The sequence below is a fragment of the Oncorhynchus masou genome, chromosome 6 (assembly GCF_036934945.1).
Source record: "Oncorhynchus masou masou isolate Uvic2021 chromosome 6, UVic_Omas_1.1, whole genome shotgun sequence".
In the NCBI taxonomy this organism is placed as follows: domain Eukaryota; kingdom Metazoa; phylum Chordata; class Actinopteri; order Salmoniformes; family Salmonidae; genus Oncorhynchus; species Oncorhynchus masou.
Genome location: NC_088217.1, coordinates 1,647,471 through 1,669,983, shown reverse-complemented (window position 1 = coordinate 1,669,983; position 22,513 = coordinate 1,647,471). Strand labels below are relative to the sequence as shown.

Below are 22,513 nucleotides of genomic sequence, written 5' to 3'. Positions count from 1 at the left end.
TCGGTTTCGCTCGACGCCGGTACCATAGTCTCCTCCTCCTCTCCCGCCGGAGCGGGGTTTTTTTTTGTTCAGAAGAAGGACGGGTCCCTGCGCCCATGCGTGGATTATCGAGGGCTGAATGACATAACAGTTAAGAATCGTTATCCGCTTCCTCTTATGTCTTCAGCCTTCGAGATCCTGCAGGGAGCCAGGTTTTTCACCAAATTGGACCTTCGTAACGCCTACCATCTCGTGCGCATCAGGGAGGGGGACGAGTGGAAGACGGCGTTTAACACTCCGTTAGGGCACTTTGAATACCGGGTTCTTCCTTTCGGCCTCATTAACGCTCCAGCTGTCTTTCAGGCACTAGTTAACGACGTCCTGAGAGACATGCTGAACATTTTTGTTTTCGTTTACATGGACGATATCCTGATTTTTTCACCGTCTCTCTCGATTCATGTTCAGCACGTGCGACGCGTCCTCCAGCGCCTTTTGGAGAACTGTCTTTATGTGAAGGCTGAGAAGTGCACTTTTCATGCCGCCTCTGTCCCTTTTCTCGGTTCCGTTATTTCCGCTGAGGGCATTAAGATGGATCCCGCTAAGGTAAAGGCTGTCATTGATTGGCCCGTTCCTAAGTCACGCGTCGAGCTGCAGCGCTTTCTGGGCTTCGCTAATTTCTATCGTCGTTTCATCCGTAATTTCGGTCAGGTGGCAGCTCCCCTCACAGCCCTTACTTCTGTTAAGACGTGCTTTAAGTGGTCCGTTTCCGCCCAGGGAGCTTTTGATCTTCTTAAGAATCGTTTTACATCCGCACCTATTCTTGTTACACCTGACATCTCTAGTCAGTTTGTTGTTGAGGTTGACGCGTCAGAGGTGGGCGTGGGAGCCATTCTCTCTCAGCGCTCTCCCTCTGACGGCAAGGTCCATCCTTGCGCGTTTTTCTCTCATCGCTTATCGCCGTCAGAACGTAACTATGATGTTGGTAATCGCGAACTGCTCGCCATCCGCTTAGCCCTAGGCGAATGGCGACAGTGGTTGGAGGGGGCGACCGTTCCTTTTGTCGTTTGGACTGACCATAGGAACCTTGAGTACATCCGTTCAGCCAAACGACTTAATGCGCGTCAGGCTCGTTGGGCTCTGTTTTTCGCTCGTTTCGAGTTTGTGATTTCTTATCGTCCGGGCTCAAAAAACACCAAGCCTGATGCTTTATCTCGTCTCTTCAGTTCTTCTGAGGTCTCCACCGACCCCGAGGGGATTCTCCCTGAGGGGCGTGTTGTCGGGTTGACTGTCTGGGGAATTGAGAGGCAGGTAAAGCAAGCACTCGCTCACACTCCGTCGCCGCGAGCTTGTCCTAGGAACCTTCTGTTCGTTCCCGTTCCTACTCGTCCGGCCGTTCTTCAGTGGGCCCACTCTGCCAAGTTAGCCGGCCACCCCGGCGTTCGGGGTACGCTCGCTTCCATTCGCCAGCGTTTCTGGTGGCCCACTCGGGAACGTGACGCGCGTCGATTTGTCGCCGCTTGTTCGGTCTGCGCGCAGACTAAATCTGGGAACTCTCCTCCTGCCGGCCGTCTCAGACCGCTTCCCATTCCCTCTCGACCGTGGTCTCACATCGCTTTAGATTTTATCACCGGACTGCCTTCATCAGCGGGGAAGACAGTTATTCTTACGGTTGTCGATAGATTCTCTAAGGCGGCTCATTTCATTCCTCTCGCTAAGCTCCCTTCTGCTAAGGAGACGGCTCAGATCATTATCGAGAATGTTTTCCGAATTCATGGCCTTCCGTCTGACGTCGTTTCCGACAGAGGCCCGCAGTTCACGTCTCAATTTTGGAGGGAGTTTTGCCGTTTGATTGGGGCTTCCGTCAGTCTCTCGTCCGGCTTTCATCCCCAGTCTAACGGTCAAGCCGAACGGGCCAATCAGACTGTCGGTCGCATTTTACGCAGTCTTTCTTTTCGTAACCCTGCGTCTTGGTCAGAACAGCTCCCCTGGGCAGAGTACGCCCACAACTCGCTTCCCTCGTCTGCTACCGGTCTATCTCCTTTTCAGAGTAGCCTCGGGTACCAGCCTCCGCTGTTCTCATCTCAGCTCGCCGAGTCCAGCGTCCCTCCGCTCAGGCTTTTGTCCAGCGTTGCGAGCGCACCTGGAAGGGGGTCAGGTCGGCACTTTGCCGTAATAGGCGCAGACTGTGAGGGCCGCTAATAAGCGTAGGACCAAGAGTCCTAGATATTGTTGCGGTCAGAGAGTATGGCTCTCCACTCAGAACCTTCCCCTTAAGACAGCTTCTCGCAAGTTGGCCCCGTGGTTCATTGGTCCGTTCCGTATTTCTCAGGTCATTAATCCTGTCGCAGTGCGACTTCTTCCCGCGCTATCTTCGTCGCGTTCACCCGGTCTTCCATGTCTCCTGTGTTAAGCCCGTTCTTCGCGCCCCCGCTCGTCCCCCCCATCCTTGTCGAGGGCGCACCCATCTACAGGGTCCGTAAGATTTTGGACATGCGTCCTCGGGGCCGTGGTCATCAGTACCTAGTGGATTGGGAGGGGTACGGTCCTGAGGAGAGGAGTTGGGTTCCCTCTCGGGACGTGCTGGACCGTTCGCTGATCGATGATTTCCTCCGTTGCCGCCAGGTTTCCTCCTCGAGTGCGCCAGGAGGCGCTCGGTGAGTGGGGGGGGGGGTACTGTCATGTCTTGTTATGTCTGTTCCTGTCCTTTCTCTTCACTCTGTCTCTCTCTGCTGGTCTTTTTAGGTTACCTTCTCTGTCTCTCATTCTTCAGCTGTTCTACATCTCCCCTAACTAGCTCATTCACTCCTTCCCACCTGTTCTCTCTTCCCCCTCTGATTAGGTCTCTATTTCTCTCTCTGTTCCTGCTACTTTCAGTGTCTGATTCTTGTTTGTGTTTTTGATGCCAGAAGCAAGCTGTCGTCTCGTTTGCTTCCACCTTGTCCTATCCTGTCGGAGTCTGCCTGGCAGGTGCATCCTGCATTATACTAACGTTCTTTTTGTTCCATTGACTACGTTGGAAGAGGATTTATGCCATTCCTGTTTTTTCATTAAAGAACTCTGTTTTCTGTTAAAACCGCTTTTGGGTCTTCACTCAAGTACATAACAGTTTGACTGATGCTAGGTAAGACATGACAGTTTGACTGACGTGGCAGGTAAGACATGACAGTTTGACTGACGTGGTAGGTAGGACATGACAGTTTGACTGACGTGGCAGGTAAGACATGACAGTTTGACTGATGCTAGGTAAGACATGACAGTTTGACTGATGCTAGGTAAGACATGACAGTTTGACAGATGGTAGGTAAGACATGACGGTTTGACTGATGCTAGGTAAGACATGACAGTTTGACAGATGGTAGGTAAGACATGACAGTTTGACTGATGCTAGGTAAGACATGACAGTTTGACTGATGCTAGGTAAGACATGACAGTTTGACTGACGTGGCAGGTAAGACATGACAGTTTGACTGATGGTAGGTAAGACATGACAGTTTGACAGATACTATTTGAAATACTTTCAGCGTTTGCTTTCGCCTGCCTGGAGTGCCAGGTTGGCACCATTTGAATTGTTCTATTGTTCCATAGCAATCGACAGCTCAATGAAACACAGATGCAGTATTTGAACCCAGGTGTGATGTTGACTACTAATACGGTGGTGTGTGTGGTCCGGCAGACAGAGCTGAACTCCAGAGAAGGAGCCTGGGAGAGGCTGAGTCTAGAGAGAGACCCTATGGTGCTGGCTGGTCTTATGTGGTCCTGGCTGGAGCAGCTCAAAGAGCCAATCATCTCCTCTCAGGATGTCCAGGCCCTGGGCCAGAAGAACTACAACTCTCAGCATGCACTCAGTTCTCTGGAGAAGGTATGATGATGTCATATACAGTGCCTTCGGAAAGTATTCAGACCTTGGCTTTTTCCACATTTTGTTACGTTACAGCCTTATTCTAAAATGGATCAAATAAATAAAAATCTACACACAATATCCGATAATGATAGTGAAAACAGGTTTTTAGACATTTTTGTAAATATGGGTTGTTGCGTAATTTATATGGGCTATTGCATGGTTAATGTGGGGTATCACTCATTTAATATGGGTTGTTGCGTATTTAATATAGGCTGTTGCATGGTTACTGTGGGTTATCACTCATTTAATATGGGTTATCGCAGGTCACTCATTTAATATGGGTTATTGCGTGGTTAATGTGGGGTATCACTCATTTAATATGGGTTATTGTGTGGTTAATGTGGGGTATCACTCATTTAATATGGGATGTCACGTGGTTGATATGGGTTATCACGTGGTTGATATGGGTTGTCACGTGGTTGATATGGGTTGATATGGGTTGTCACGTGGTCGATATGAGTTATCACTTAATATGGGTTATCACTTATTTCATATGGGTTATCGCTTGGTTAATATGGGTTATCGCTTGGTTAATATAGGTTACAGCGTAATTAATATGGGCTACAGTGTGGTTAATATGGGTTACAGCGTGGTTGATATGGGCTACAGCGTGGTTAAAATGGGCTACAGCGTGGTTGATATGGGGTACAGCGTGGTTAATATGGGTTACAGCGTGGTTAATATGGGGTACAGCGTGGTTAATATGGGTTACAGCGTGGTTGATATGGGTTACAGCGTGGTTGATATGGGTTACAGCGTGATTAATATGGGGTACAGCGTGATTAATATGGGTTACAGCGTGGTTAATATGGGTTACAGCGTGGTTGATATGGGGTACAGCGTGGTTAATATGGGTTACAGCGTGGTAGATATGGGTTACAGCGTGGTTAATATGGGTTACAGAGAGGTTAATATGGGTTACAGAGAGGTTAATATGGGTTACAGTGTGGTTAATATGGGTTACAGCGTGGTTGATATGGGTTACAGCGTGGTTAATATGGGGTACAGCGTGGTTGATATGGGGTACAGCGTGGTTGATATGGGCTACAGCGTGGTTGATATGGGTTACAGCGTGATTAATATGGGGTACAGCGTGATTAATATGGGTTACAGCGTGGTTAATATGGGTTACAGCGTGGTTGATATGGGGTACAGCGTGGTAGATATGGGTTACAGCGTGGTTAATATGGGTTACAGCGTGGTTAATATGGGTTACAGAGAGGTTAATATGGGTTACAGTGTGGTTAATATGGGTTACAGCGTGGTTGATATGGGTTACAGCGTGGTTAATATGGGGTACAGCGTGGTTGATATGGGTTACAGAGAGGTTAATATGGGTTACAGCGTGGTTAATATGGGGTACAGCGTGGTTAATATGGGGTACAGCGTGGTTGATATGGGTTACAGAGAGGTTAATATGGGTTATCACTTATTTCGGTTGGGATATCACTTATTTCATATGGGTTATTGCGTGGTTAATATGGGATATCACTTATGTAAAATGGGCTGCCGCGTGGTCGGTGTGGCTTATCACATAGAGTGTGTAAACCGTAGAATTTATAACAAATAATACATGTTATGCATTTAGCAGACTTTTGTCCAAAATGATTTAATAATGGATACATATAATTTTCGTATGGGTGGTCGTTGGAGTGGAACCCACTACCCTGGCGTGACAAGCGCAGTGCTCTACCAACGGAGCTACAAAGGAACAGGTTATTGTGTGGTGAAGGTAACCGTTCCTCTATACCTTCCTTCCCGGGTCAGGTGATATATATAATAAACAGGAAATCCATAATCTCTCCAAGCAGGAGAAAACCTGTGAATTTTGGAAGCCTAATTATATGTCTGTTGTTCCCTCGCCTCCAGGGCCACAGACTGACCCTGCTCTGCATCCTGGACTGTGCTGCTCATCTGCTGGCCTTACCTGACAAGGAGGAAGCTGCCTTCCTCAATCACACCATCAAGGTGTTCACTAAGGTCAGTACTGGACAGATGGACTTCCCTGTTATTCAGAATAAGAAAGCCATTTGCGTGTTCTAAATGCCACCCTGTTCTCTACATAGTGCACTACTTTAGACCAGAGCCCTGTGGGTCCTGAGCTGAATACCCATACTAACATACTGTCACCCAGAGCCCTGTGCGTCCTGGTCAAAGGTACACTAAATAGGGAATAGGGTGCTGTTTGGAACATATCCATTACTAGCATTGGTGTGACGTGGTGTGTTCCCTCCCAAATCCCCTCGGAGAGTAATCAAATTTCAAATCAAATCAAATTTATTTATATAGCCCTTATTACATCAGCTGATATCTCAAAGTGCTGTACAGAAACTCAGCCTAAAACCCCAAACCGCAAGCAATGCAGGTGTAGAAGCACGGTGGTTAGGAAAAACTCCCTAGAAAGGCCAAAACCTAGGAAGAAACCTAGAGAGGAACCAGGCTATGTGGGGTGGCCAGTCCTCTTCTGGCTGTGCCGGGTGGAGATTATAACAGAACATGACCAAGATGTTCAAATGTTCATAAATGACCAGCATGGTCGAATAATAATAAGGCAGAACGGTTGAAACTGGAGCAGCAGCACGGCCAGGTGGACTGGGGACAGCAAGGAGTCATCATGTCAGGTAGTCCTGGGGCATGGTCCTAGGGCTCAGGTCCTCCGAGAGAGAAAGAAAGAGAATTAGAGAGAGCATATGTGGGGTGGCCAGTCCTCTTCCGGCTGTGCCAGGTGGAGATTATAACAGAACATGGCCAAGATGTTCAAATGTTCATAAATGACCAGCATGGTCGAATAATAATAAGGCAGAACAGTTGAAACTGGAGCAGCAGCACGGCCAGGTGGACTGGGGACAGCAAGGAGTCATCATGTCAGGTAGTCCTGGGGCATGGTCCTAGGGCTCAGGTCCTCCGAAAGAGAGAAAGAAAGGGAGAAGGAGGGAATTAGAGAACGCACACTTAGATTCACACAGGACACCGAATTGGACAGGAGAAGTACTCCAGATATAACAAACTGACCCCAGCCCCCGACACATAAACTACTGCAGCATAAATACTGGAGGCTGAGACAGGAGGGGTCAGGAGACACTGTGGCCCCATCCGAGGACACCCCCGGACAGGGCCAAACAGGAAGGATATAGAGTAACCATGTTCATTATGTCTTATCCCTCAGATCCCCTAGAGTGACCATGTTCATTATGTCTTATCCACCAGATCCCCCTAGAGTGACCATGTTCATTATGTCTTATCCCTCAGATCCCCTAGAGCACATATGTCAGAGTCAAGGCCCGCGGGCCACATCCGGCCCGCGAGAAGGTTTTTTACGGCCCCTGGGATGATCTTGATTTATTATTAGAACCGGCCCGCAGACCGCAGCAAGCCGGCAGCCCGCAGATCTTTTACACGCACCAATACTACATTTCCCACAATGCAACGGTGACGCACCGAGCAGTAGGCTGCTTCATTTCAATATTTATTGGCACAGCAGTCGTCAGCATCACAGTAAAATTAACTTTCAGATACCCATCAAAAATGGCAAAACGGAAGGTGGACACTGAGAACCGGGGTTTCAAACAAGGTGGGAGTCGGAGTATATGTTCACGGAGGTAGCTGGAAAACCTGTGTGTCTTCTGTGTGGAGAAAGTGTGGCGGTACTGAAAGAGTATAATCTGAGACGACATTATGAAACGAAACACGCGGACAAAAACAAGAATATGGACATGGAACAAAGGCTACAAAAGGCAGAGGAATTAAAACGAGGCCTCAAATCTCGACAGGCTCTGTTCAAAAAAGCCAAATCACAAGGCCAGGCTGCTGTCAAGGCCAGTTTTATTTTGGCAGAAGAGATCGCTAAATCAGCCCGGCCATTTACGGAGGGGGATTTCATCAAAAACTGCATGATTAAAGTTTGTGACGAAGTTTGCCCAGAAAAAAGGCAACTCTTTTTAAATGTGAGTCTGAGCAGAAACACCATTGCCGAGAGAGTAGACCAGTTGTCCATCAATCTAAAAGAGCAGCTTGTGAAAAAGGGAAAAGATTTCATTGCATATTCCTTGGCTGTGGATGAGAGCACCGACATTTCTGACATTGCCCAGTTGTCAATTTTCATCCGCGGAGTGGACTCCAGCCTAAGCGTGACAGAGGAGTTTTTGGCTTTACGTCCTATGCATGGCACAACTACGGGGCATGATTTGTATGAAGAGGTGTCAAGATGTGTAAATGAGATGGAGCTGCCTTGGGAAAAACTCGTGGGTTTGACAACCGACGGAGCACCTGCGATGTGTGGACACAGGAGCGGACTGGTGGCGAAGATACGGGAAAAGATGCAAGAGGAAAACGCGACAGGTGAGCTGACAGCTTATCATTGTATCATACACCAGGAAGCGTTGTGCGGTAAAGCCTTGAAAATGGAGCATGTAATGAGCATCATCACGCGCACAGTTAACTTTATCAGAGCCAAAGGTTTGAATCACCGCCAGTTCAAGGCATTTCTGACGGAGTTAGAAACGGAGCATGGTGATTTGCCTTATCACACAGAGGTGCGATGGCTAAGCCAGGGAAAGGTGCTTCAAAGATGTTTCGAGCTTCGTGAGGAGATTTGTCTGTTCTTGGACAGCAAAGGGAAAGACACAACACAACTCCGAGACGAAATGTTTCTGTGTGAAATGGCTTTTCTGTGTGACATTACGAGTCATCTGAATGCAATGAACTTGCAGCTGCAGGGTCGGGATCATGTCCTCTCTGATATGTACAGTACAGTGAAGGCATTTAAAACCAAACTGACTCTGTGGGAGACGCAGATGCGGAAAGAAAATTTGAGCCACTTTCCCAGCTGCCAGACCATGAAAGAGAAGCTCTCTACCAGTGCGTTCCCGAGCGCACAGTTGGCTGATAAAATAGGTATGCTTGCCGCTGACTTTCGACGCCGATTTGCTGACTTTGAAGCACAAAAAAGCAGGTTGGAACTGCTCGGTAACCCATTTGCTGTTGACGTGGAAAGCTCACCACCAAACCTCCAAATGGAGTTGATTGACCTCCAATGCAATGATGCACTGAGGGCAAAATATGCGGCAGTGGGTGCTGCGGAGTTCGCCCGTTTCCTCCCCGACACAATGCCCCAGCTGCGCATCCAGGCTGCTCAAACGTTGTCTATGTTTGGCAGCACATACCTGTGTGAACAACTTTTTTCTTTGATGAACCTGAACAAAACATCACACAGAAGTCGACTTACTGCTGAACACCTCCACTCAATTCTGAGGATTTCCTCAGCTCAGAGCCTTACCCCGAACATTGATGAACTTGTGGAAAAGATGGGACACCACCAAGTATCACCCTCAACCTCAAACAAGTGAACATTACTGTGCAATCACATATTTAGAGTTTTTACTCAGTTCAAGTTTAAAAGTTAAAGTTTAATATTTGTTTTCACTGCATGTTACTTCTCCTTAAACAAAGTGTTGTTTTTGATTAATAGATTTTTGCACTTTATTTTATTGTATTTCAATCCAATTATATTTTAAAAATATTTCAGTTGAGTGGATGATAGAAAATTGCTATTATTGTTTTTTTCTTTGAAGTAAATTTAGCCCACTTTTGCTAAAATAGAAAATATAGGCTACTGATGGTGCCTTGAATACCGGTTTCTTTCATTTAATGTTCATGTTATGGGGATTTTTATATAAAGGAAATTTGTCTTTTGTGTCTGTTGAAAATTAAAGATTACTGACAGAGCCATAAGAAAATATTGCTTTATTTATCTGATCATATTGGAATATATTTGTTAGGTTTTCAGTAGGTTCAATTAGGTTCACTAGACTATATGCGTCATTTAAAAATTTTTCAATGAACATTCGAACAGTCCGGCCCTCGGCTTGTAGCTAAATTTTTTATTTGGCCCTCCGTCCATTTGACTTTGACACCCCTGCCCTAGAGTGACCATGTTCATTATAACTTATCCACCAGATCCCCTAGAGTGACCATGTTCTGTATGTCTTATCCCTCAGATCCCCTAGAGTGACCATGTTCATTATAACTTATCCACCAGATCCCCCTAGAGTGACCATGTTCTGTATGTCTTATCCCTCAGATCCCCTAGAGTGACCATGTTCTGTATGTCTTATCCCTCAGATCCCCTCGTGACCATGTTCTGTATGTCTTATCCCTCAGATCCCCTAGAGTGACCATGTTCTGTATGTCTTATCCCTCAGATCCCCTAGTGACCATGTTCTATGTCTTATCTTCCAGATCTCCTCAGAGAGTGACCATGTTCTATGTCTTATCTTCCAGATCTCCTCAGAGTGACCATGTTCTATGTCTTATCCACCAGATCTCCTCAGAGAGTGACCATGTTCTATGTCTTATCTCCCAGATCTCCTCAGAGTGACCATGTTCTATGTCTTATCCACCAGATCTCCTCAGAGAGTGACCATGTTCTATGTCTTATCTCCCAGATCTCCTCAGAGTGACCATGTTCTATGTCTTATCCACCAGATCTCCTCAGAGAGTGACCATGTTCTATGTCTTATCTCCCAGATCTCCTCAGAGAGTGACAATGTTCTACACCAGACACTGATGGCCACCCTGACTCCCATCCTGCATCAGCTGAGAGACAGAGCTGAGGAGGAGATGGAGTCGACCAACCACTCATCCTGATGTTGCTCTTCTCTCCTCTCCCCCCCACCCCCCCTGTTCTTTGCTTCTAGTTTAACCCAGCTCTGTTTTGACCAGCTAACCTCCTCCCGCCTCTCCTCCCCTTCTTTCTCTCTCCTGGCCCAACGTTAAAGGAAAACTCCACCCAAAACTATATTTTGGAATTTGTTTCATTAGTCCATAGTTGACATAGTCCCAAACTGTTTTGCTTGTCAGCAATCAAGTTTTTAAGTTATGTAACTTTCAAATTGCGTCATATGTGGATGATTTCTATATTTTGAAAGTTACATATCTTGGAAACTTGATTGCTGACAAGCAAAACAGTTTGGGACTATGTCAACATTGGACTAATGAAACAAATACCAAAAGAGAGTTTTTAGGTGGAGTTTTCCATTAAGCTCTGTCCTGACTAGCTAACGGACGATACTGCTGCTGCGCTGCGTTCCCTACTGTTACCAAGCTTTAGATGAAATAATGATGATGTTGTATGACAACGTGATGTGATTTCAGCATCAAGGTTTGTTTTTGTTTGTTTTTAATGTAAAACTGCCATACTGTGTTAATGTGCCAGGTGATGTTTCAGCTACATGACTCATCCATCTACTACTGTAGGTGTTGCTGTGGAAACGGATGGTCGTCCCAAATAGCACCCTATTCCTTATATAGTGCACGACTTTAGACCATGGCCCTATTCCTTATATAGTGCACTACTATAGACCAGGGCCCTATTCCTTATATAGTGCACGACTTTAGACCAGGGCCCTATTCCCTATATAGTGCACTACTTTAGACCAGGGCCCTATTCCCTATATAGTGCACTACTTTAGACCAGGGCCCTGTTCCCTATGTAATGCACTACTTTAGACCAGGGTCCTATTCCCTATATAGTGCACTACTTTAGACCAGGGCCCTATTCCTTATATAGTGCACTACTTTAGACCAGGGCCCTATTCCTTATATAGTGCACTACTTTAGACCAGGGCCCTATTCCTTATATAGTGCACTACTTTAGACCAGGGTCCTATTCCTTATGTAGTACACTACTTTAGACCAGGTTCCTATTCCCTATATAGTGCACTACTTTAGACCAGGGTCCTATTCCTTATATAGTGCACTACTTTAGACCAGAGCCCAATGAGTCATTTTCAAAAGTATGTAGTGCACTATATAGGGAATAGGGTGTTGGTCGGTACGTTGGTTTTTGTCAGCATTGACTGGAAAGGGAATCCTGATGAAATGAAGGTAAATGTTATTTTATTTCCGTGAAGAATTGAACTTCTGCTTTGCTCAGCTGAAGAAGAGAAAAAAAATAAAAACTTGATTTAATTTTAACCAAAATATATTTTCACTGTCTAAAACTAACCAATGTCTTATTTATTGAACTTCTCTCTTGATTAGAAAAACATGATGAAACAGGATGTCCCAAATAGCACCCTATTGCCTATATAGTGCACTACTTTAGACCAGGACCCTATTCCCTATATAGTGCACTACTTTAGACCAGGGTCCTATTCCCTATATAGTGCACTACTTTAGACCAGGGTCCTATTCCCTATATAGTGCACTACGTTAGACCAGATTCCTATTCCCTATATAGTGCACTACTTTAGACCAGGGTCCTGTTCCCTATATTGTGCCGTGGGCTCTAGTCAGAAGTAGTGCACTATATAGGGAATAGAGTGCCATTTGGGATGCAGACCGACAAAATGCAGAACTTGATATGTTAATGAGTAAATTGCTTAGCTAGATTAAAATGCAACTGGAAATGCTCTTTCTATCGTAAGTAATGCAAACGAGCTGGTCACAGTGATTGTCCTTCTAAAGCAATACTGTCATTTTGTCCTCATCTTAAATAATACACCAAAAACACCTGACTGAGACATGAGAAAACATTGTACTGTATGAAATGGCATTCCCACTGGGCATAGACAACGTTGATTCAACCAGTGTGTCCCCAGTGGGTTAGGACGACTTCATCAAAACCTGCCTCCAACCACCTCTGCATTTAAACGCTCTCTGCCTCAACTACTATAATGGCCTGATATGGGGATCTATAATGTCACTGTGTTTATTAGTTAACTACTATAATGGCCTGATATGGGGATCTATAATGTCACTGTGTTTATTAGTTAACTACTATAATGGCCTGATATGGGGATCTATAATGTCACTGTGTTTATTAGTTAACTACTATAATGGCCTGATATGGGGATTTATAATGTCACTGTGTTTATTAGTTAACTACTATAATGGCCTGATATGGGGATTTATAATGTCACTGTGTTTATTAGTTAACTACTATAATGGCCTGATATGGGGATCTATAATGTCACTGTGTTTATTAGTTAACTACTATAATGGCCTGATATGGGGATCTATAATGTCACTGTGTTTATTAGTTAACTACTATAATGGCCTGATATGGGGATCTATAATGTCACTGTGTTTATTAGTTAACTACTATAATGGCCTGATATGGGGATCTATAATGTCACTGTGTTTATTAGTTAACTACTATAATGGCCTGATATGGGGATCTATAATGTCAGTGTGTTTATTAGTTAACTACTATAATGGCCTGATATGGGGATCTATAATGTCACTGTGTTTATTAGTTAACTACTATAATGGCCTGATATGGGGATCTATAATGTCACTGTGTTTATTAGTTAACTACTATAATGGCCCTATATGGGGATCTATAATGTCACTGTGTTTATTAGTTAACTACTATAATGGCCTGATATGGGGATCTATAATGTCACTGTGTTTATTAGTTAACTACTATAATGGCCTGATATGGGGATCTATAATGTCACTGTGTTTATTAGTTAACTACTATAATGGCCTGATATGGGGATCTATAATGTCACTGTGTTTATTAGTTAACTACTATAATGGCCCTATATGGGGATCTATAATGTCACTGTGTTTATTAGTTAACTACTATAATGGCCCTATATGGGGATCTATAATGTCACTGTGTTTATTAGTTAACTACTATAATGGCCTGATATGGGGATCTATAATGTCACTGTGTTTATTAGTTAACTACTATAATGGCCTGATATGAAGATCTGTACTGCTGTCTCCAAAGGAAACACTGTAGATTGTTGAACACCGTCGCCGCTAAGACTACTCTGACCTCACTTACTGGACTGGCGTCCCAAATGGCACCCTACTCCCTTTATAGTGCACTACTATTCCTTTTGGGTCTAAAGTAGTGTACTATATATGGAATAGGGTGCCATTTGGGATGCAGGCCCAGGAGACAATGTAAAGACAACACTTTGTCAGTGTAAAGACAACACTTTGTCAATGTAAAGACAACACTTTGTCAGTGTAAGGACAACACTTTGTCAATGTAAAGACAACACTTTGTCAGTGTAAGGACAACACTTTGTCAATGTAAAGACAACACTTTGTCAATGTAAAGACAACACTTTGTCAATGTAAGGACAACACTTTGTCAATGTAAGGACAACACTTTGTCAATGTAAGGACAACACTTTGTCAATGTAAAGACAACACTTTGTCAATGTAAAGACAACACTTTGTCAATGTAAGGACAACACTTTGTCAATGTAAGGACAACACTTTGTCAATGTAAGGACAACACTTTGTCAATGTAAGGACAACACTTTGTCAATGTAAGGACAACACTTTGTCAATGTAAAGACAACACTTTGTCAACGTAATGTAGGTCTGTTTGATGGGCCGGTTGCCCACTGCAGACGTGTAACACTGACAGAAGCCCTCCAGTTTAACTAAGGGACGTAAACTGCTGCAGCTCCATTAAAGGGACGGGAGCTGCAGCTCCATTAAAGGGACGGGAGCTGCAGCTCCATTAAAGGGACGGGAGCTGCAGCTCCATTAAAGGGACGGGAGCTGCAGCTCCATTAAAGGGACGGGAGCTGCAGCTCCATTAAAGGGACGGGAGCTGCAGCTCCATTAAAGGGACGGGAGCTGCAGCTCCATTAAAGGGACGGGAGCTGCAGCTCCATTAAAGGGACGGGAGCTGCAGCTCCATTAAAGGGACGGGAGCTGCAGCTCCATTAAAGGGATGGTGATTTCAGATGTACGTTGTAGCAACGTTGTACTGTTTAACTGTTCAAGAAGCACAATTCTCTCATTGTTACATTCGTTATAAATAAATTAAATGTGCTTAACATGTGATGCTGCGTGTGGAATTATTTCACACTGATTGTATTACAAATAGGCTTTGTTGTGGCCCAATTGTAGTGCACTACTTAGGGAATAGGGTTCTATTGGGTGGACACATAAGTACAGTCAGAAATCAAATCAGATGTTATTGGTCACATACACATGGTTAGCAGATGTTATTGGTCACATACACATGGTTAGCAGATGTTATTGGTCACATACACATGGTTAGCAGATGTTATTGGTCACATACACATGGTTAGCAGATGTTATTGGTCACATACACATGGTTAGCAGATGTTATTGGTCACATACACATGGTTAGCAGATGTTATTGGTCACATACACATGGTTAGCAGATGTTATTGGTCACATGGTTAGCAGATGTTATTGGTCACATACACATGGTTAGCAGATGTTATTGGTCACATACACATGGTTAGCAGATGTTATTGGTCACATACACATGGTTAGCAGATGTTATTGGTCACATACACATGGTTAGCAGATGTTATTGGTCACATACACATGGTTAGCAGATGTTATTGGTCACATACACATGGTTAGCAGATGTTATTGGTCACATACACATGGTTAGCAGATGTTATTGGTCACATACACATGGTTAGCAGATGTTATTGGTCACATACACATGGTTAGCAGATGTTATTGGTCACATACACATGGTTAGCAGATGTTATTGGTCACATACACATGGTTAGCAGATGTTATTGGTCACATACACATGGTTAGCAGATGTTAATGTGAGTGTAGCGAAATGCTTGTGCTTCTAGTTCCGAACGTGCAGTAACATCTAACAAGTAATCTTAACAATTTCACAACAACTACCTTATGCACACAAGAGTAAAGGAATGAAAAAGAATATGTACATATAAATATATGGCCGAGCAGCATAGGCAAGATGCAGTAGATGGTATAGAATACAGTATATACTGTACATATGAGGTGAGTAATGTAGGGTATGTAAACATTATATAAAGTGGCATTGTTTAAAGTGACTAGTGATACATTTATTACATAATTGTTTTAATTATTAAAGTGGTTAGAGATTTGAGTCAGTATGTTGGCAGCAGCCACTGAATGTTAGCGATGGCTGTTTAACGGTCTGATGGCCTTGAGATAGAAGCTGTCTAATGTCTAACCCCTGGCAAAATATCTAGATAATGGTGTGTTGCTAGGAAACCATTATCTTCATCTTTCAATAGAATTAGAATGACTAAATAATTGAATTCTATTATTCTATGGATTCTATAATCATAACGTGGCTAAGTGCTCACAATGAGTGACAGGCGTGTTCCGGAACCTCCAGGGACCATACTACTAGGAATGCATCTGTCCTCTCCTCAGATCATCCTGAAGCTTCAGCCTGGACAGGTATCTATTAGCAGTGTTGAGAATGGAAGTCCAACTAGGTAAAGAGCTGAGCTGTCCTGTGTGTTTAGACGTCTTCAGTCCACCTGTTATAGAGTTGTGTTGTAGTCATAACTACTGCAAGAAGTGTATTCACCAGACCCTCATCGCCCAGAACTGCAACAAGCCCCAGGACAAGTTCATCTGCCCCATGTGTAGAAAGGTAAGAGAAGCTGCTGTCTCTATTCTTCCAAATGGTACCATAGTTCCAGTATCGTGCACTAATATTGGTAAAAAAGTAATGCCATAATGTTTGTTGCCATAATGCCTGTTGTTGCCTACTCCAGTGTCCTCTGTAAACACCCCCTTTCCTTGGACATACGATATCTGACAACCTACACATTTGGCCAAATCAAATCACTGTGTTGTAAGATATGATTCTAACCACACAACCGGTCTATTGTAGGTGAACATCTTACCTGACAAGGGACTCAACGGGTTGAAGAGGAACATGTTTGTTGAGAACGTTGTGGCGATATTGAAAGAAAGGACAGAGAGTAACGAGGCTAAGCAGCAAGCTCTGAAGGAATTCATGTGCCCTGATCATAATGAAATCATGAATCTGGTATGTTTAGTTTTCACATTCATCCAAATGTCTCGTAAGAGTAGGGGTGTTAACCCCGGTGTCCTGGCTAAATTCCCAATCTGGCCCTCATACCATCATGGCCATCTAATCATCCCCAGCTTATAATTGACTCATTCATTTCCCCTCTTCTCTCCTGTAACTATTCCCCAGGTTATTGCTGTAAATGAGAATGTGTTCTCAGTCAACACTAATTCCCTATATAATGCACTACATCTGACCAGGGATCATAGGGCTCCATATAGGGAATAGTGTCATTAACCCTAACCCTAACCCATTTTCTATTGTATGAGAACACAATGCTCTGATCAAGACCATATAGGCTGCCTCTATATATACAGTACACTACATGGCCAAAAGTTTGCTCATTGAACATCTCATTACAAAATCATGGCCTTAATATGGAGTTGGTCCCCCTTTGCTGCTATAACAGCCAGACTCTTCTGGGAAGGCTTTCTACTAGATGTTGGAACATTTCTGCGGGGACTTGCTTCCATTCAGCCACAAGAGCATTAGTGCTGATGTTGGGTTGGGCGATTAGGCCTGACTCACAGTCGGCATTCCAATTCATCCCAAAGGTGTTCGATATGGTTAAGGTCAGGGCTCTGTGCAGGCCAGTCAAGTACTTCCACACCGATCTCGAAAAAACATTTCTGTGTGGACCTTGCTTTGTGCATGGGGGCATTGTCATGCCGAAACAGGAAAGGGCCTTCCCAAAACTGTTGCCACAAAGTTGGAAGCACAGAATCGTCTACAATGTCATTGTATGCTGTAGCGGTAAGATTCCCTTCACTGGAACTAAGGGGCCCAAACCATGAAAAACAGCCTCAGACCATTATTCCTCCTCCACCAAACCTTACAGTTGGCACTATGCATTCGGGCATGTAGCGTTCTCTCTCTCTCTCTCTCTCTCTCTCTCTCTCTCTCTCTCTCTCTCTCTCTCTCTCTCTCTCTCTCTCTCTCTCTCTCTCTCTCTCTCTCTCTCTCTCTCTCTCTCTCTCTCTCTCTCTCTCTCTCTCTCTCTCTCTCTCTCTCTCTCTCTCTCTCTCTCTCTCTCTCTCTCTCTCTCTCTCTCTCTCTCTCTCTCTCTCTCTCTCTCTCTATATATATATATAAAACACTACCTCTATATATATATATAAATAACATAACCTACATATGTAACACTACCTCTATATAAAACACTACCTCTATATATATATATATATATATATATATATATATATATAACCTATATATTTAACACTACCTCTATATAACAATACCTATATATAAACACTACCTATTTATATATAAAACACTACTAACTGTAAGTCACTCCGGATGAGAGCCGCTGATAAATGACTCAAATGTAAGTGTAAACTTTTGTTGTCTGGTTGTTTCCAGGTGTGTCTGCAGGATAACACGTTGATCTGCGCAGGATGTAAACTGTTTGGCCACCACAGCACCCATGCAGTGTCCAAGCTATTTGATGTGTATGAGCAGAGAAAGGAGGGCTTCGCCAAACAGATGAAGTGTCTGCTGGACAAACATGAAGCAAACAAAAAATGCATTGAGGTAGGACTACCTGGATGGGGTAAATAACAAGACTGTAGTTGGGAGAAACTTATATACATAGATTTTTTTTATATGAGAATCCTGATTGTCTTGTCACGTTTACCTGTGACGATCTTGGTATCTGAGATTATGGTAATTAACTTGGGGGGCTCCAAAGAAACACTTGGCTTTTCCCTGCAACTTTATACTTGTATATTATACTATTACACTTCATTATTATCAGTAGCATTTCATTATTATTCGTTATTACCTCTAAATATTAGTCTAGTATACAAGTTAAGAAATGTCAGATTGGAGAGGAATTCAGAAAATAAATACAGATTCCGATTTTGACAAAGTAAACCATTCACACCAAGTCTGATGGGTTTTTTCCCTCCACTTTTCCGAACTATTTGCATAACGTCAGCAACTCTACTGCAGTTATTCTCTGTGGTAATATGTTGTTTAATGTGGCTAAGGAGGACGCAGTAACGAGAGAAAAATCCTACGCTACTGAAAATATTAGGATATAGACGATGCTACGTTTCATTTAGTTGCATCCCATTTCATATGATGTACTTTGTTATTACGTTTGAAATTACAACAACAATAAAACATAGGACATCAATACACATCTTTTCTCTGAAGAAACATAAAATAACATTGAAGTAAAATTTAAAAAAAACAAAGTACCTAAAATAAAATAAAATTAGGGTTTAAAAATGTACAAATCAAATGTTATTTGTCACATGAGCCATATACAAGAGTGAAATGCTTACTTACAGGCCCTGAACCAACAATGCAGTTTTAAGAAAGAATACGTGTAAAGTAAAAAATAGGTAAGTAATGCTAATAGTCTGGGTACGTCAGAGTCAATGTGGAGACTAATAGTCTGGGTACGTCAGAGTCAATGTGGAGGCTAATAGTCTGGGTACGTCAGAGTCAATGTGGAGGCTAATAGTCTGGGTACGTCAGAGTCAATGTGGAGGCTAATAGTCTGGGTACGTCAGAGTCAATGTGGAGGCTAATAGTCTGGGTACGTCAGAGTCAATGTGGAGGCTAATAGTCTGGGTACGTCAGAATCAATGTGGAGGCTAATAGTCTGGGTACGTCAGAGTCAATGTGGAGGCTAATAGTCTGGGTACGTCAGAGTCAATGTGGAGGCTAATAGTCTGGGTACGTCAGAGTCAATGTGGAGGCTAATAGTCTGGGAACGTCAGAGTCAATGTGGAGACTAATAGTCTGGGTACGTCAGAGTCAATGTGGAGGCTAATAGTCTGGGTACGTCAGAGTCAATGTGGAGGCTAATAGTCTGGGTACGTCAGAGTCAATGTGGAGACTAATAGTCTGGGTACGTCAGAGTCAATGTGGAGGCTAATACTCTGAGTCAATGTGGAGGCTAATAGTCAGAGTCAATGTGGAGACTAATAGTCTGGGTATGTCAGAGTCAATGTGGAGGCTAATAGTCTGGGTACGTCAGAGTCAATGTGGAGGCTAATAGTCTGGGTACGTCAGAGTCAATGTGGAGACTAATAGTCTGGGTACGTCAGAGTCAATGTGGAGGCTAATACTCTGGGTACGTCAGAGTCAATGTGGAGGCTAATAGTCTGGGTACGTCAGAGTCAATGTGGAGACTAATAGTCTGGGTATGTCAGAGTCAATGTGGAGACTAATAGTCTGGGTACGTCAGAGTCAATGTGGAGACTAATAGTCTGGGTATGTCAGAGTCAATGTGGAGACTAATAGTCTGGGTACGTCAGAGTCAATGTGGAGACTAATAGTCTGGGTACGTCAGAGTCAATGTGGAGGCTAATACTCTGGGTACGTCAGAGTCAATGTGGAGGCTAATAGTCTGGGTACGTCAGAGTCAATGTGGAGACTAATAGTCTGGGTATGTCAGAGTCAATGTGGAGACTAATAGTCTGGGTACGTCAGAGTCAATGTGGAGGCTAATACTCTGGGTACGTCAGAGTCAATGTGGAGGCTAATAGTCTGGGTACGTCAGAGTCAATGTGGAGACTAATAGTCTGGGTACGTCAGAGTCAATGTGGAGACTAATAGTCTGGGTACGTCAGAGTCAATGTGGAGACTAATAGTCTGGGTACGTCAGAGTCAATGTGGAGGCTAATACTCTGGGTACGTCAGAGTCAATGTGGAGGCTAATAGTCTGGGTACGTCAGAGTCAATGTGGAGACTAATAGTCTGGGTACGTCAGAGTCAATGTGGAGACTAATAGTCTGGGTACGTCAGAGTCAATGTGGAGACTAATAGTCTGGGTACGTCAGAGTCAATGTGGAGACTAATAGTCTGGGTACGTCAGAGTCAATGTGGAGGCTAATAGTCTGGGTACGTCAGAGTCAATGTGCAGGCTAATAGTCTGGGTACGTCAGAGTCAATGTGGAGACTAATAGTCTGGGTACGTCAGAGTCAATGTGGAGACTAATAGTCTGGGTATGTCAGAGTCAATGTGGAGGCTAATAGTCTGGGTACGTCAGAGTCAATGTGGAGGCTAATAGTCTGGGTACGTCAGAGTCAATGTGGAGGCTAATAGTCTGGGTACGTCAGAGTCAATGTGGAGGCTAATAGTCTGGGTACGTCAGAGTCAATGTGGAGGCTAATAGTCTGGGTACGTCAGAGTCAATGTGGAGACTAATAGTCTGGGTACGTCAGAGTCAATGTGGAGGCTAATAGTCTGGGTACGTCAGAGTCAATGTGGAGGCTAATAGTCTGGGTACGTCAGAGTCAATGTGGAGGCTAATACTCTGGGTACGTCAGAGTCAATGTGGAGACTAATAGTCTGGGTGGCCATTTGATTATTGTCCAGGAGTCTTACGTCTTGGGGGTAGAGGCTGTTAAGAAGCCTCTTGGACCTGGACTTGGTTCTACGGTACTGCTTGCTGTGCGTTAGCAGAGAGAACAGTCTTTGACTAGGGTGGCTGGAGTCTTTGACCATTTTTAGGACCTTCCTCTGACACCGCCTCTTGATGGTGCAGCTGGTCCCAGTGAGCCGTACTGGGCCGTACGCACTACCCTCTGAAGTGCCTTGCGGTCGGAGGTCGAGCAGTTGCCATACCAGGCAGTGATACAACCAGTCAGGATGTTCTTGATGGTGCAGCTGTAGAACGTTTTGAGGATCTTAGGACTCATGCCAAACCTTTTCAGTCTCCTGAGGGGGAATAGGCTTTGTCGTGCCCCGTGTTGAGGACCGTTTACACCTGGTGGCAGCCCGTCAGGAAGTCCAGGGTCCAGTTGCAGAGTGAGGTGTTTTGTCCCAGGGTGCTTAGCTTAGTGATGAGCTTTGAGGGCACTATGGTGTTGAACGCTGAGCTGTAGTCAATGAATAGCATTCTCACATAGGTGTTCCTTTTGTCCAGGTGGGAAAGGGCAGTGTGGAGTGTGCATCTGAGATGGCATCATCTGTGGAAACCTGTGATAGTTGTAAGAATACAGTGGGGGTTTTTTATTGATTAATTCTAGAGATTTGATTAAATATTGGATTTCAAGTAAAAATATATTGCATTTGAGGACAGAATTCAAATATTTGTGTATATAAAATCTACCAGAGAGAATGAAGATATTAATGACTATTTCAGTAGTATTGTTTTCATTTGAATGTTTTTTAATTAATTAAATAAAACATGTAGATACTTAACTTGCTTCAAAATAGCTTTACATTCATAAAGTCACACTTATAAAAAATGTGTATAATAGTTTCTTCTTTATCACAGAAAAGGCATATGTCCTCCAATTCCATGAATTTAGACAAGGTATTGCAAGGGTATATTTTGTGCAATATTTTAAAGTGAATTTATGGTACTTTAATTGACATACAGAATTTGTGAGGGAGCAACCAAGCTTTCTCCATTCAATGTCAGTAATACAGAATGTGTGAGGGAGCAACCAAGCTTTCTCCATTCAATGTCAGTAATACAGAATGTGTGAGGGAGCAACCAAGCTTTCTCCATTCAATGTCAGTAATACGGAATGTGTGAGTGAGCAACCAAGCTTTCTCCATTCAATGTCAGTAATACAGAATGTGTGAGGGAGCAACCAAGCTTTCTTCATTCAGTATCAGTAATACAGAATGTGTGAGGGAGCAACCAAGCTTTCTCCATTCAATGTCAGTAATACAGAATGTGTGAGGGAGCAACCAAGCTTTCTTCCATTCAATGTCAGTAATACGGAATGTGTGAGGGAGCTACCAAGTTTTCTTCCATTCAGTGTCAGTAATATTTGCATTCCAGAAGAATTCCCATGTTGGAGAGATCTTTGAGTGA

At 43.8% G+C, this 22,513-nt stretch overlaps 1 protein-coding gene across 3 annotated transcripts in view; it reads left to right on the top strand.

Annotated features, from left to right (window-relative positions):
• ptpdc1a (protein tyrosine phosphatase domain containing 1a) overlaps positions 1 to 14,693 on the top strand; it is a 90,866-nt gene extending 76,173 nt beyond the window's left edge. For all 3 annotated transcript variants that reach the window (XM_064967375.1, XM_064967374.1, XM_064967373.1), the window contains 3 exons: positions 3,653 to 3,838; positions 5,750 to 5,860; positions 10,406 to 14,693. In XM_064967375.1, the coding sequence (XP_064823447.1) occupies positions 3,653 to 3,838; positions 5,750 to 5,860; positions 10,406 to 10,525 (417 nt within the window). In that variant the 3' untranslated portion in view covers positions 10,526 to 14,693. The remainder of the gene's footprint in view (positions 1 to 3,652; positions 3,839 to 5,749; positions 5,861 to 10,405) is intronic.
• The last annotated feature ends 7,820 nt before the right edge of the window (positions 14,694 to 22,513 follow it).